A 13,891-nucleotide genomic window follows, 5' to 3' on the forward strand; every position below is an offset into this window, starting at 1 on the left:
TGTTCTTTCGCTATTTCGTTCATCTTGTCCTGAGTTGTGTGAGTACACGTGCCTTTAGGAAATAGTTTTAGAAATTATCGTCTTTTGATATGTCTGCAAGAAAAGTGAAATACTCGTGCACGTTTCAAAAATTGTACACAGTTGACTTTCCTTCCATTATTTCTTCAAGGAAATGTAATAAATTTGCGAGGTGTACCATCTGTCGTTGCGATTTTTCGATTTCGCTTGGTGGAAGGGCAGATGTTCTCAAACATGTGCGTACACAAAAACACAAGGACAACATGAGTTGTTTTGAAAAAACGAAAAATTAAATTTTTCTTCGGAAACAAAAGACCAAAAAGTGATTAATGCAGAATGTCTGTTCTCTGCCTTTTTACTGGAGCACAACCTGCCACTGAATGCATCGGATCACGCTGCAGCTTTATTTAGAAAAATGTTTCCCGATAGTGAAATCGCTAAGAAATACTCAAGTGCAAGGACCAAAACAGGTGCAATTGTTAAAGAAATGGGTTTGAAAAATAAATCTTCAGTTATTGATTGCATTAAAACAGCTCCGTTATGCCTCTCTACGGATGGAAGCAATAATACCAATTCAAAACTGTATCCAATTGTTGTTTCTTTTTATAATCCAGAGTCTTCAGAAATTGAGTGCAGTTTACTTTCTGTCCCCACTTTAGAAGGACATTTGACAGGCTTTAATATACCACAGCTAATTATTAAAACTTTAAAAGAAAATGCAGTCCCTCTGGATAATTGCTTAGCGCTTGGTGCCGATAATGCACCAGTAATGGTAGGCTTGAAGACTGGTGTTGCAGGCATCTTAAGAAAGGCAAATTCAGATTTGCAGATTATGAGGTGCACCTGTCACCTCTTAAATTTAGCAGCTGAAGAAGGGGCAGATTCTTTACCATTAAATGTGGATGAACACATTGTTGATTTTTTGTAATTTCTGCATCATTCAGCAATTCAACTGGCAGTTCTCAAAATGATACTGCAAAATATAAGCATAAAGCTGATACAAATTTCTCTAAAAATAATTTTAAAAAAAATTGCTCAACACACGAAACATTTTCCGATTACTGTAAGTTTATCTTGTGAAGAACGAATATTTATGTTTTTTCTTCGGACCTTAACAAAGCTTTTTGCTTTTTAAAAAATTCATTTTGCCATCATTCGATGTTCTGAACACAATTATACAAAGCAGAATTCCATTAATTCATGTTTTGCAATCAATGATTTATGATCTGTTTAAAGACATTTTATCAAAGTTTGTAAAACCAGTCTGTGTTTTGTCTTGTCTATATATGATGTGATTTATGATGAAAAAGAAAATCAGAAGGAAGATGAAGATTTGGTAATAGGAGCTGCAACTACAAAAGTAGTGGAAGAACTTTCAGAAGAAGACAAAAATAAGTTTTATCTTCATGTTAGAAGTTACTTCTGTCGAGTATGTGATTACACACTACATAAATTTCCAGTCAACGATGAACTGATTTTGCATGCTAAAGTTGCTGATGTTTCTGCTCTAGCAAATGCATCTTTTTTGATATAAGGTACTTTTTGAACAGATTTCCTGTGTTACTTCGTTTAATCATGAAAGATGATGATATTGATGTTGCTACTGATATACTGCAGTCGCAATTTTGCAGTTTACAATTAGAAAACTTGGATGAAGTTATAAAATCAGCTAGGATTGACACCCAGTGGGAGGTTAATTGGAAAATTGAAAGGTGCTGATGGAATTTTAAAATATAGTGAACTCTCTAGAATTATGTTGGCTATCTTGACAGTTCCCCATAGTAATGCAGAGTGTGAGAGGATTTTCAGTGTTGTTGCGAAAACGAGGACTAAATTTAGATCTAATATTCGTGATGACACATTAGGAAAACTTTTATTAGCGAAAGCAGGCCTACGTGGCAATTGCTATGAACAAAATTATGAAGTTTCTTTCTTAACGAGAGCAAAATCTGCCACTGTCCATAACATTTGTATGAAAACTGATTAAAGTGCCTTTTTTTTTAAACGATGAAAGTAATAAAAATGTTTTTTATGTCTAAGGTATTTTTGTTTTGCTTGCATTTAAGACTTAGTAACTATTTAAAGTTAATTCATTATTAAAAACTATATTTTTATCATTTAAAAAGTCTTTTTAACATTGTGAAAAATCTCCTGATTTTTGAGTGTCATAGGTTGGCAAGTGTGCAGTGTATAAACACACGGCAGTGGTGGCATCTCCTGGTGCAGGCATAGTTGCAATTGATGAGCTGATTCTAATTTCAGTTTCTTATATAGGCATTTTTACCTAAATCTAAATGTAACACATCAGCTTAGTGGTTAAAATCTTCAAACTACTAAGCTGGTGAGATGTTTTGTTTGAAGGTTTGATCTTAAATTTTGAATAATAGAACATTTAAAAAAAAAAAAAAAAAAACTAGGGATGAAAAAAGAAAATAAATCCCTAGAGGGTGCCATAAGCAATTCCTAAATAGTTTTTTTCATACTTAGAGGATGCCATGTGCATTTGTATCCCCTATGCCAATTTTAAAAAACTAGCTTTAAATGAAAAGCAGGAGGTCTACAACTCAACTCGTGACTACGCCCCCTGGTGTTATGTCATTGATGACATTGCCCTTGACCCCGCCCTCTGTGTGACGTCATTGGCCATGCCCCTGACCTGCTGATGCAGAACTGTCATTATTATACTACTTATTATAGTACTTACTCTATTACATTGTGCCATTTGTTTACATTTTTTGTGTAACATGTATATAAATCTGTAATTAAACCATTCTTACCAAGTGAGGACTCTCTCTTTAAGTTGAATATCAAAACGCAGTTGAAATTCATAAATGATTGTGCTTGCTATATGAAAGAAACTGCAGAAAATGCTTTGTATTAGTAGTACAGAATGTTTGAAGAAAGAACAAATAGAGAAGTAAGTCTGGTGAATGCTGATGTGTCCCAAACTATGTGAAATGATTGCTCTTTCACCAGTTTGGTGAAATGATAAGGTATATGCGAAAAGCACATATAGATGGGCTGTGATAAATGTCTGTCAACAAGGTGACTGTGTACAGAAATAACTAATGTGTGTATGTCTTTTGTATATGGTAAAGCATTTTTCTTCATTCTTATTTTAATTTTCTAGCTGATTGAAACTTACTTAAAAAAAATAGCCTTTAGCTTTTGCCTTGTGCAGTTATAAAAGTAATTTGAAAATTAGAAAACAATTCAATTAATTGGAATATATAAATAAATATACTGGAATATTAGTTAAAATGTAAAGGAGGGTAGTAAAACAAAAGTATTATTGCTGATTTCAATAGAAAGATCAGAACTTACCAAGGAGAATTGAACCCTCAACAGTCCGTGAAAAGCACATTTTATTATCTTGCATATCTAAACGTATCCCTTTTCAATTTTGCAGTTCTGTTCATTTTTAGAATATCCAAATCTAAATATATATAATATAAATATATAGAGAGAGATAGAGAATATCTTATCGATTTGGATATGCGAGATAATCCTCCAATGCACAGACTGACTGTTGGGTACAACAAAATTCAAAAATAAGCAAAGCAGTCGTATAGAATAATACTTAAAACTAAAAACAAGAAAAATTGGTCTAAAAAGCAAATGAAAAGAATATCTTTTCTTAAGGATATTTTTAATAATTATTATCCTTATTATTATTATTCTATCGCATGTAACTGTTCCAATCAACTGCAGCACTTTCATATGTACTAAGTTGTTTGTTACACCATTTCATGGATGTCATCTCGTTTACCCAAGAATACATAAATCTAATGGCGGAGATGAATGATATTCTGGAACTGCTGAACTAACACAGAGGCCCTTGTTTTTGTATGTTTTTAACAATGTACCTCAAAATGGTTTCATCATTAACATAACGTTTCACATTGTGGTCATTTTCACATACACATTTGTCATGTAGACCTCTTTTTTTGAAAAAAATTGTATGGCATTCGCCTCATTACTTAGTAAATCGAAGATTAATGTCATTTTTAAAAAAAGCAATTAATATGTTTTTTGAATAAACGAGGCAAATTAAAATACCTCGTCAAAAATGAATTAAGAACACATGGTGAGAGCAAAAGTGCAACACAGTGCTAAAAGGCAGTTATGTTGTGATGTATAAGAACGCGCAGCCAGTGCTAATATATGGTTATGTAGCATATACAGTCAAAAGTCGTTAATCCGGACTCGTCGGGACTTCGGCGATTCCGGATTATCGATTTTTCCGGATTATAGATCATCAGTTTAAATATCGTAAGATGGCATGCAGAAATTCTAAAATTAAAAATATGAAACCGTAATTTATGAAATAAAGAACAATTATGATCTAAAGAGTATCAAAATTTACAAAAAAAAAAAAAAAAAAAAAAAAAAAAAAAGCTTAATATTTATATGTTTACTTTATTAAACATTTCTTTCAATGTAAGTTGTTTAAGTTGCTTCGTTTTATGTGATAATACTTTCTCTTTAATTTTATAAACAGACATAATTTCTTGTTCAGTTACAAAGTTCCGCTGTTCAAGTCCCGTAATTGCTGTGCCGAGAATATCGACTAACTTGTCAATCGAAATTTTTTCGTTTTCACTAACCTCTGTCACCTTCTTCATGTCTTTATCCATTTTTTGCAGCAATTCCACTTTTTGTTTGATGGACATCGAAACATACTTTCATTTTGTAGATCCTTTGGGAGCTCCAGCATCGGAAATTCTATTTGACATAATCGAAAGTTCAAGTTTACTTTTATAAAATTGCTTTTACATTCTGAAAAAAGTAATAAGCCGGATCTAGTTCGAAGATTAAGGAACAACGCAATCATCAACATTAACTGAAATAGATAATTAGCTTATACTGTCCGTTATACATAAAACACGCACGCGAAAACGTATTCTGCACTTGCGCACACGCATAAATGTCTGTGCGCATGTGTCAATGCGGCGCATGCACAGAAAGTTTTTAGCTTTGAGGTCCGAATTAACGACTTTTGACTGTATTAGCACATAGGCACGCAGCCAGATTTTGCCGAAATGTCTCATTTGTGATTTTGTCTCGGTAACAACTATAACAAAGAAGTACTGAAATGTAAAATTGAACAGGGATTTGTTCAGATATGCGAGATGCCGAAACACGCTTTTCGTGACTTGTTGATGGTTATATGGAGAGATTCCAATTCCTCTTATTAAGTTGGGATCTTTCTATGGAATTGGCAATAATTCTCTTTTACAATTAAATTTACTTAAATTTTAGTGTATTTATCTATAAATTCCAATTACTTATTGCCACAGTAGTGCACACAAGCTTTCTAACTTGCCAATTATTTTTACCACAGTAGTGCATATTTGCATTTTAAATTTCACTTCAAATTTCCTAGGAGATAATTTCCTTCATATTCTCTATAAATTTATTAAATTTAATATTATCTTTGCAGCAAAAGCACAGGATTTTACTTTTAGTCCTTTTGAATAAATTTTAAAATTTATTTATTTTAAATTTTTCATATATATACAGAATTTCCCCCCCTTCCCTGGTGTAAAACAAATTCTTTTTATTTCAGTCTGATGATGAACCTTGCATCCTTTCAAGTATCGGTGCTGTTCAAAGTCTTTTTGAACAGATTTTTAACCAGAAGATGTTAAAAGTTGATGGTTTAGGTAAAATTCTTTCCTAATTATTATTATGTCTAATTTTAAACACTTGAGTAACTTACAATCTGAATACAGTGTTCAGATTATTTCATTCAGTATACTTAAAACAATTATTTGTAACAAATTTTTCACTACATAACAGAAATGAACTTTACATTGCAGTTTTTTAACGTTCTGATTATGAAATTTGTATAACATACTTTTTGATTTCATAAATATTGATTGGCAAATGTACTTCTGAAACTGATTGGGTAATCCCTTAAGTAATTCATGCTCTAAATGGAGCTGTGCCTGAGTCTCTCAATGAGTAAAATACAGTCAAAAGTCTTTAATCCGGACTCGTCGGGACTTCTGCAATTCTGGATTATCGGTTTTTCCGGACTATAGATCATCAATTTAAATCTGGTAAGATGGCATGCAGAAATTATAAAATTAAAATATAAAACCATAATTTATGAAATAAAGAGCGATTGGGATCTAAAGGGTATCAAAATTTACAAAAAAAAAAAAAACTTAATATTTGTTTGTTTACTTTATTAAAAATTTCTTTCAACGCGCACATGCGCTTCGATGCACGTATGCGTTTACACATGCATAGAAAGTTTGTAGCTTTGAGGTCCAGATTAAAGACTTTTGACTGTATACAAGAAAAATTTCTCAATGTTGATTTTGACTTTGATTTTGAAGCTATAAAAAATTGTACATGTAGGTTAAGAAATAACCATTCGTCAAAGAAGAAAATGTGTATTTGGCGGAATGTGAAAGGAATTGTTTATTAATAGCTGCTTCCTGTCAAATTATTACTAAAGAGCTGTATTGTTGTTTTATCTTTTTGAAATAATTTAAAGCTTTTTATATTAAAATGTTTAAATAATAACATTTGAGCTGGCCTTAATATGAGCTAAAATGTTTATAGTGAGCAGCATATGTCATATACTACTGAAAATATGATATATGTCATATACTATTTAAAATATGACATATTTACCAATTTATTTGATTTTTAATCAAAGTATTTGCGAAAATGTCGTTTGTCCTACAGTACACAGCATATGCTACTAATAAAAATGCTAAAAATAGATGGGTTAGCAGGAGTGAGTGCAAACTCAGCAAGAGCATTAAAAAAGTGCTAACAAACCCTTTTGGGCGACTGCTACAATATGAACTGTTTGTTTATTTCTCTCTCTCTTTTTTTTTTTTTAAAAAAAAAAGCCCAAACAGAAGGGCTATTAATTTACTTTTGGCATTTTGTGTTGATTCGCTATAAACGGCCAATAACTTTTTTAATTGTTGACACTAAATATTAGAGCCCTGTTGTATATTTAAAGAAATTAAATAATCTGCATAAATGTATGTATATATGCTTCTCACTTTGTGATAAAACAATGGTACCTAGAACCATCAAATTTTGAATAACATATGTCTCCACCTGAATATGGGCATTTGGAATTTGCTTTATCTCTTATTTTATAAAGCATTTATGAGTTTTTGATTAAGAAACTCAATGATTTCAAAGCAAGCAACGGCAATACTGCACGGGGGGGGGGGGGGTATCTCCAGCACACAAGACTGTGTATCGGAAATTCTAAAAATATGTTCTTTTAAATATTTTATGATATATTCTTTTAAATATTTTATGATATATTTTATGGATATTTTGGGGGCTGCCCATATTCCTCATTGCTTACTTAATTTTAATTATTTTTTTAGATAATGTTCAAGAAAAGTACAGAATATGGCTTCTAGATAGATATAATGATTTTACAACTCATTTATTGAATTATCTGTCACATAATAACGAAGAAATTCAGGTAATTTAAAATATGATTGTGATGCTTTTATCAAATTTAAACTTGCATTAGTAGTGCTTTCTCTCTCTCTCTCTCTTCTTTTTTTTTTATAGAAAGCTGCTCTTAATGCTGTCGTAAAATTTGTTCAGTTAGAGACCAAAGAGCCTTTGAAAATTGTCTCAAGTGGCAGTTGGTATTTTCCGAAAGCATTATTTGAGGTAAGTGTGCAGAAGCATTGTATCTTTTTTTGATAATAATCAGAAAATTTGTGAGGGATTTTTAATGTATTCAGCTGTAAATATATTTTGAAGTACTTTTTTTTTTTTTTTCCAGAGAATTGTTAACAAAATGACCTCACAGGATATTGATCAAAGATATCTTATTACTGAATTTAAACGGTTTACCTCTTTTGATGATGTCAAAATGTATCTGTTGAAGTCCATTTTACATACATTTGAAAAAGCTGATAAGGTTGGTTATTTTATTAAAATTGGGGAGCATTCATATATTTTATTTTTGTTTCTTAGTATTCCATTTTGATAAGAAAGGAGAGTTCAAAAGTGCTTTTTTCTAGATTTATTAAATATAGAGAATATTCTCCACTTTTTTGTTGTTGTTGTTGTTTCTTAGGATTCCATTTTGATAAGAAAGGAGAGTTCAAAAGTGCTTTTATGTAGATTTATTCAGTATAGAGAATATTTCTTTTAATGTTATTGAGTTGCAGTATAAGATTACTGTGTAAATGTAATCATTTTATCTGTAATATGAGATATATTAAAAGTAATAAATTATATTTTAGTTTTGCTAAGCTGCCGAATAAGTAATAGATTAGAAATGTTAAATTTGTTGATATAGCTCAAAAGTTAAATTTAAAAAAAAAATGAATAATCATATAGTATTTAAAAATAAAATTCAATAAAAATATTGTAATTCTGTGTAAGTTCCCAAAGACCAAAAGGTGGATTGTAACCTAGAAGAATATTGGAAGAATGTTTGGTTTCTTCTGGAAGAAACATGTCAATATTAATACATTTTTTGACTCATTTAACTGTCTTCTGAATACTTACAGTATAAAAGATTCTTGTGTGCTTGCTCAGTGAGATTTGAAACTTATATTAACCTTGTTGTCATCTGCTAAGCATTTGCCACTAAAGCAAATTATTAGCAGACCATATAGAACAAATTAAGAACACCATATTCTGGTTACTAAGTCTGTATTGTTATTCAATTAATAATTCGAATCATGGGGAGTTTTCATGTTATGGCATAAGCATTTGAATTGCTATAGCTATAAAGTAAAGACTTTAGCATTCACACCTGTCAGACAGGATTTAATCCATAACCAATCAGGAAAGATAAATTTGGATAAGTGTAAGTATGTCTTCTGCTTACTTTGCTTGCTTCTGTGTTTTGTTTACTCTTATATCATGTTGGTATAAAGTTGAGAAGTTAAAGCATTTTAAACAAATTCCTTATACCAGTTTCTGTTTAGTAGAAAGGTCTTGTTGCCTAGCAGCTGAGTTCAGCTTGTACCACTAATGACCATCAAGCCATTGTGTAAATGCTGTCATAATTTTCACAGTATGTAAATTTGTTCCTTTTGACATGTAAATGGACAATTAACATATTTTCCATTTAAGTCTCTTTTAAGGGAACATGTAAATCCAGACTGCTTTGCATGACAAAAATCTCATTTTTTAGACATTTCTTTGCAAATTTGTTTTGCAGGGAATCATTTTTGCACATAAAAAAGGGCATGAAAGTAATCTGCTTTACAGATATCTATTGCTTGAACAAAGTTAATAACTTATAAACTTTCTATCAAAAATTCATTCTGTATGTATTGTCATAAAAAGTTATATGTTAGCCAAATATGTTATATGTTTTTTTTTTTTATGTTATATTAAATAAAGTTATATGTTGTTGTTGTTTTTCCCTAAACAGCAGCAAAAAGAAGAGATTTATCTTTGTTAAATTGCTTTTATGTTCAATAAACTTATTTTAATCATTGTAAAAAGAGTAATTATTATACAGAATGAATGCATGAATGGAAATATTTAATTAATTTGTAACTTAAAAATGTCTACATACATTTTATTGATGAGAAAGAAATTAAATATGTGGCTATTTTGTGAACAGTAGAAAGAATGATAGCAGTAGCCAAAAAATGGTTGAGTATATTCTTGTTTTTTAAATTTTTATCTTATTATGTTTTTAGGTTACTGATGTTTTCCTCAACAATTGTTTTCAATTGTTATGTATGCTGAAAATGCCTACTTTTTCAGAACAAAAAGAAATTCCAAATACTCTTGGCTTTCAAGAAGGCAAGTTTGTTTACTCTAAATAAAAACAAGTGCTAGTACAGTCAAAAGTCGTTAATTCGGACACCCATAATCCGGAATGATCTATAATCCGGACCTCAAAGCTAAAAACTTTCTGTGCATGTGCCGCGTTGGCACATGCGCATAGGCGTTTAACGCGTGCGCATAAGACCTTGACTACTGCGCATATGCGTGTGCGCAAGTGCAGAATACGTTTTCGCCTGCGCGTTTAATGTATAACAGACAGTGTAAGCTAAAATTATCTAATTATCTATTTCAGTTAATGTTAATGATTGCGTTGTTCCTTAATCTTCGAATTGGATCCCGCTTATTATTTTTTGCAGACTGTAAGAGCAATTTTATAAAAGTAAACTTGAAATTTCGATTATGTCAAATAGAATTTCCGATTATGGAACTTCCAAAGGATCTACAAAACGAAAGTATGCTTCGATGTCCAACAAATAAAAAGTGGAATTGCTCCAAAAAATGGATAAAGACATGAAGAATGTGACAGAGAGGTTAGTGAAAACGAAAAAATTTTGATTGACAAGTTAGTCGGTATTCTCGGCACAGCAATTAACGGGACTTGAACAGTGGAACTTTGTAACTGAACAAGAAATTATGTCTGTTTATAGAATTAAAGAGAAAGTATTATCACATAAAACGAAGCAACTTAAACAACTTACATTGAAAGAAATGTTTAATAAAGTAAACAAATAAATAAATATTAAGCTTCTTTTTTTTTTTTTTTTTTTTTTTTTTTTTTAATTTTGATACCCTTTAGATCATAATTGTTCTTTATTTCATAAATTACGGTTTCATATTTTTAATTTTAGAATTTCTGCAAGCCATCTTACGAGATATAAACTGATGATCTATAATCTGGAAAAATCGATATTCCGAAGTCCCGACGAGTCCGGATTAACGACTTTTGACTGTAGTTGTTTCTTGATTACAAAACTAAAAACAAGTTCTAGTACTTGTTTCTTGATTACAAAACTATTACATTTAAGGTATTTTCTTAATGTGATTCATAACTTTTCTTATACGTGAATGTCGGATGAAAAATAAAAATAATATATTTGTGAAAGGTAAATAGATGCTCATTTAGTATGCAGATATTTTTTATATTAAATAAGTAAGTATTAAATTTTCCTTTCTCTGCGAGTTCTTCTGCTTGTGAATATTTGCTAAAATGTCTAAAAGCAATTTTATAACTATTATTTTGGTGCAAAACCAGCTAATCCAAATAAAATAATTTGTGATTCATTTGGGAAAGGTTGTCAGTATTTAAAAATTTAGTTTAGTTCAAATAGCCGTTACATATTCATATGCTTTATGATGGTGCTATAAAAATTATCATTAATTACCGTATGTCGTCCTATACTCCCGCCTTTTTTTTACTAATTTAATCATTCAAAAATCAAATGGGGAAAATTTTATGAACGATTTAATTTCCAATCGATGATGTTACAGTAAAAACATAACCATTGAAAATTATTCATGCGTAAACTACAGATGACTACCACAATATTATTTCTTTAAAAGAAACCGATATTCTGATAAGAATGCATAGCAATATTACAATATCCAATAAAGTATCTTCATTTCTACTTCTGTGTAACTTGAATCTCATGCATTCTTTTTGTAATTTCTGCTACTCCTTAGGCTTCAGATCATCTATAAATAATATAAGAAGGTTAATGATAAGAATCATTTCATGGTTGCTTTTCCGAGACTGGTAGGTTCATGTATTAGGCTGACACGAGGTCAACAGTTGGAAGGGAAAGGTTTAAAATGATCTTTGCAGGTGATTTGTGAAAGTTTGTCTTTGTTAGTAAGGTAAAAATATCAATGTGTGGAAGAATCCGTGGTAAAATTTAAGAAAGCTCATTCTCTGAATGCATCAGTGAGGTATAGTGCATTTCTCCTTTGTGTCTGAGAATCCAAAAATGCCGTATTCTAATTCTCCAATGAGAATCAAGTGCTGCTGCAAGTCATCTGGCATATATGAGCTATTAAGAACAAAGCAAGATCGAGGTTGTTTATTTCACTCGTCTCACCAGCGAGCAGCGTAAGTTTGACATGCTTCCCAGAAATGGCTTAAGAAACTTACTTATGTCTGCAAAAAATGTGAAATACTTGGTGACCAGAAAAATGCTCACAGGAAAAAAGCTCACACAGAAATATGCTCACATGAACAAATGCTCAAATTAACTTTTTCTGGGGCAGCATGTAAAAGAATGAAAACTCTAGTAAAATTTTGCATGTACTGTAATATTTTATACCACTGCCCTTGTACGAAATTTTTTTCTTGTAACTGCTTGTAGTTAATTTTTGTTTTTTACTCCATTTCTTCATACTTTTAATGTGTATCTGTAGATATTGATGGTTGAATGTAGTTATTTGGCCCACCAGCGGCCGAGTGGTTAAAGCCGCTAAACACGGGTAGTTTGATCCGAGGTTTGAGTCCCGGGGAACGGGCTGGCTAGAAATAATCCCTCCCCCTTCACCAGCTGTGAAGATCTATTTTGATAACATCCTACTTGTATTCTTACCAGGTAAAATTTTATTTTGAGTTGCTTAGTCTTTTATCTGAAAGCTAACAAAGACCATCTCGTAAAAGCATGCTTTCAAATCAGCAGTAGGTCCATTCTGATAGATTGTGCAAGCGGTATTGTGTAGCTACTATCAGTAGACAATATTAATAAATGTGGAAAGCATTCCAACAGTATGTAAGTAAAACAACACATATCTGAATCATCGTGTTCTTCATTCAGGTATATCCCAAAAAATACATGTAGGATCAGCTTTTTAAAAATGTAATCTGTGCACAAATTATAACAAAGAGGTTATTACAAAAGATCAAAAACTACACAACCATTTTCTAAAACAGTTAAACTAACTAAAAATAGGACATTGATTATATCATAAATCATTGAGCGTGCAATAAAAACTCACGCAATCTTTCCTTATTAGTTGAATTCGTTATGCGCATGCACAGCGGAAGTATCACATATCCCAACAATCGGATCATTCTTATTTCCTGTGTGTGCAAGTAAGCTTTCCTTTGTGGTCTTATTACAATGCTGGTGAAGAAAGCATGACCAAATTAGCCATCAATCAATCTTCATTTTAGCTGCATAATGAGATGTCTCTCAGGGCTAACGATCTAGGCCTCCTATGACTGTGTGAGATTTTGCCGTCATTCTATAAAGTTGTCTAAAGTATTTGTGCTTTATCATCAGTGTTGAGGGGATGAAGAAAGATCGAAATACATTTTAGTGTCTACTAAACCTTTTTTAGAAACATGGAATTCACAACCACCCAAAAAGGAAAACGTGCGTTTCGATTACTTATATTTTCAGGTTACTAATGATATCATTACTTAGATATGTCGAAAAGGCCTATCAACAAAATGCAAGTCAATGATGAAAACTAAAGGAGAAGAAATAATACAGGAACCAACAAATCATTGCCATGATTCTTGCGTACAGAAGATAAAGGCCAATATTGCAAAGAATGAAATGAAGGAAACAATCAAAGCTGTAAAAGCTACACCTTGAAATGTTATGGGTGGTGTGATGAGTGAAATCAGTAATGAAGTATTGTCATATTTGCCAAAAAATTCTTCTTCTAATAGTCTTCGAAATTACAAAAAAATTGACCATACACTAAATCCAACAAATATACATTTTTAAGAGGCCTGATCAATACATTCAGTGAATTCTATTCGATAGTGGTGTTGATGATCGAGACAGAATTTTGGTGCTTGGTGATAAAGAATTGTTATTGGAATTAAAAAAAGATACAATTTATGGAGATGGTACTTTTGATAAAGTTCCCAATTTGTTTTATAAACTATACACTTGGCATGCAAAGGTTGGTAATTCTTATCTACCTTGTGTATATGTATTATTAATGAAAAAGACGGAAGGTGTCTATACAAAAATGTTTAATATAATTAAAAATTTACTTCCGAATTTGACTCCAGACAATACTTCATTATTCAGTCAATTTTGAAAAAGCATGTATGAACGCTGCTGCCATTGCTATTCCACATGCTGAGATAAAAGGATATTATTTTCACTTATGCCAAAGC

At 31.3% G+C, this 13,891-nt stretch overlaps 1 protein-coding gene across 3 annotated transcripts in view; it reads left to right on the plus strand.

The window, feature by feature from the left end:
* LOC118206041 (nucleolar complex protein 4 homolog) overlaps window positions 1-13,891 on the plus strand; it is a 106,279-nt gene that overhangs the window by 32,515 nt on the left and 59,873 nt on the right. For all 3 annotated transcript variants that reach the window (XM_035378321.2, XM_085813141.1, XM_085813140.1), the window contains exons 2-6: window positions 5,588-5,684; window positions 7,389-7,489; window positions 7,582-7,686; window positions 7,802-7,939; window positions 9,687-9,792. In XM_035378321.2, the coding sequence (XP_035234212.2) occupies window positions 5,588-5,684; window positions 7,389-7,489; window positions 7,582-7,686; window positions 7,802-7,939; window positions 9,687-9,792 (547 nt within the window). The remainder of the gene's footprint in view (window positions 1-5,587; window positions 5,685-7,388; window positions 7,490-7,581; window positions 7,687-7,801; window positions 7,940-9,686; window positions 9,793-13,891) is intronic.

The sequence above is a fragment of the Stegodyphus dumicola genome, chromosome 3, assembly GCF_044657685.1.
Source record: "Stegodyphus dumicola isolate Sdum_Otavi_A_Nest chromosome 3, ASM4465768v1".
NCBI lineage: Eukaryota > Metazoa > Arthropoda > Arachnida > Araneae > Eresidae > Stegodyphus > Stegodyphus dumicola.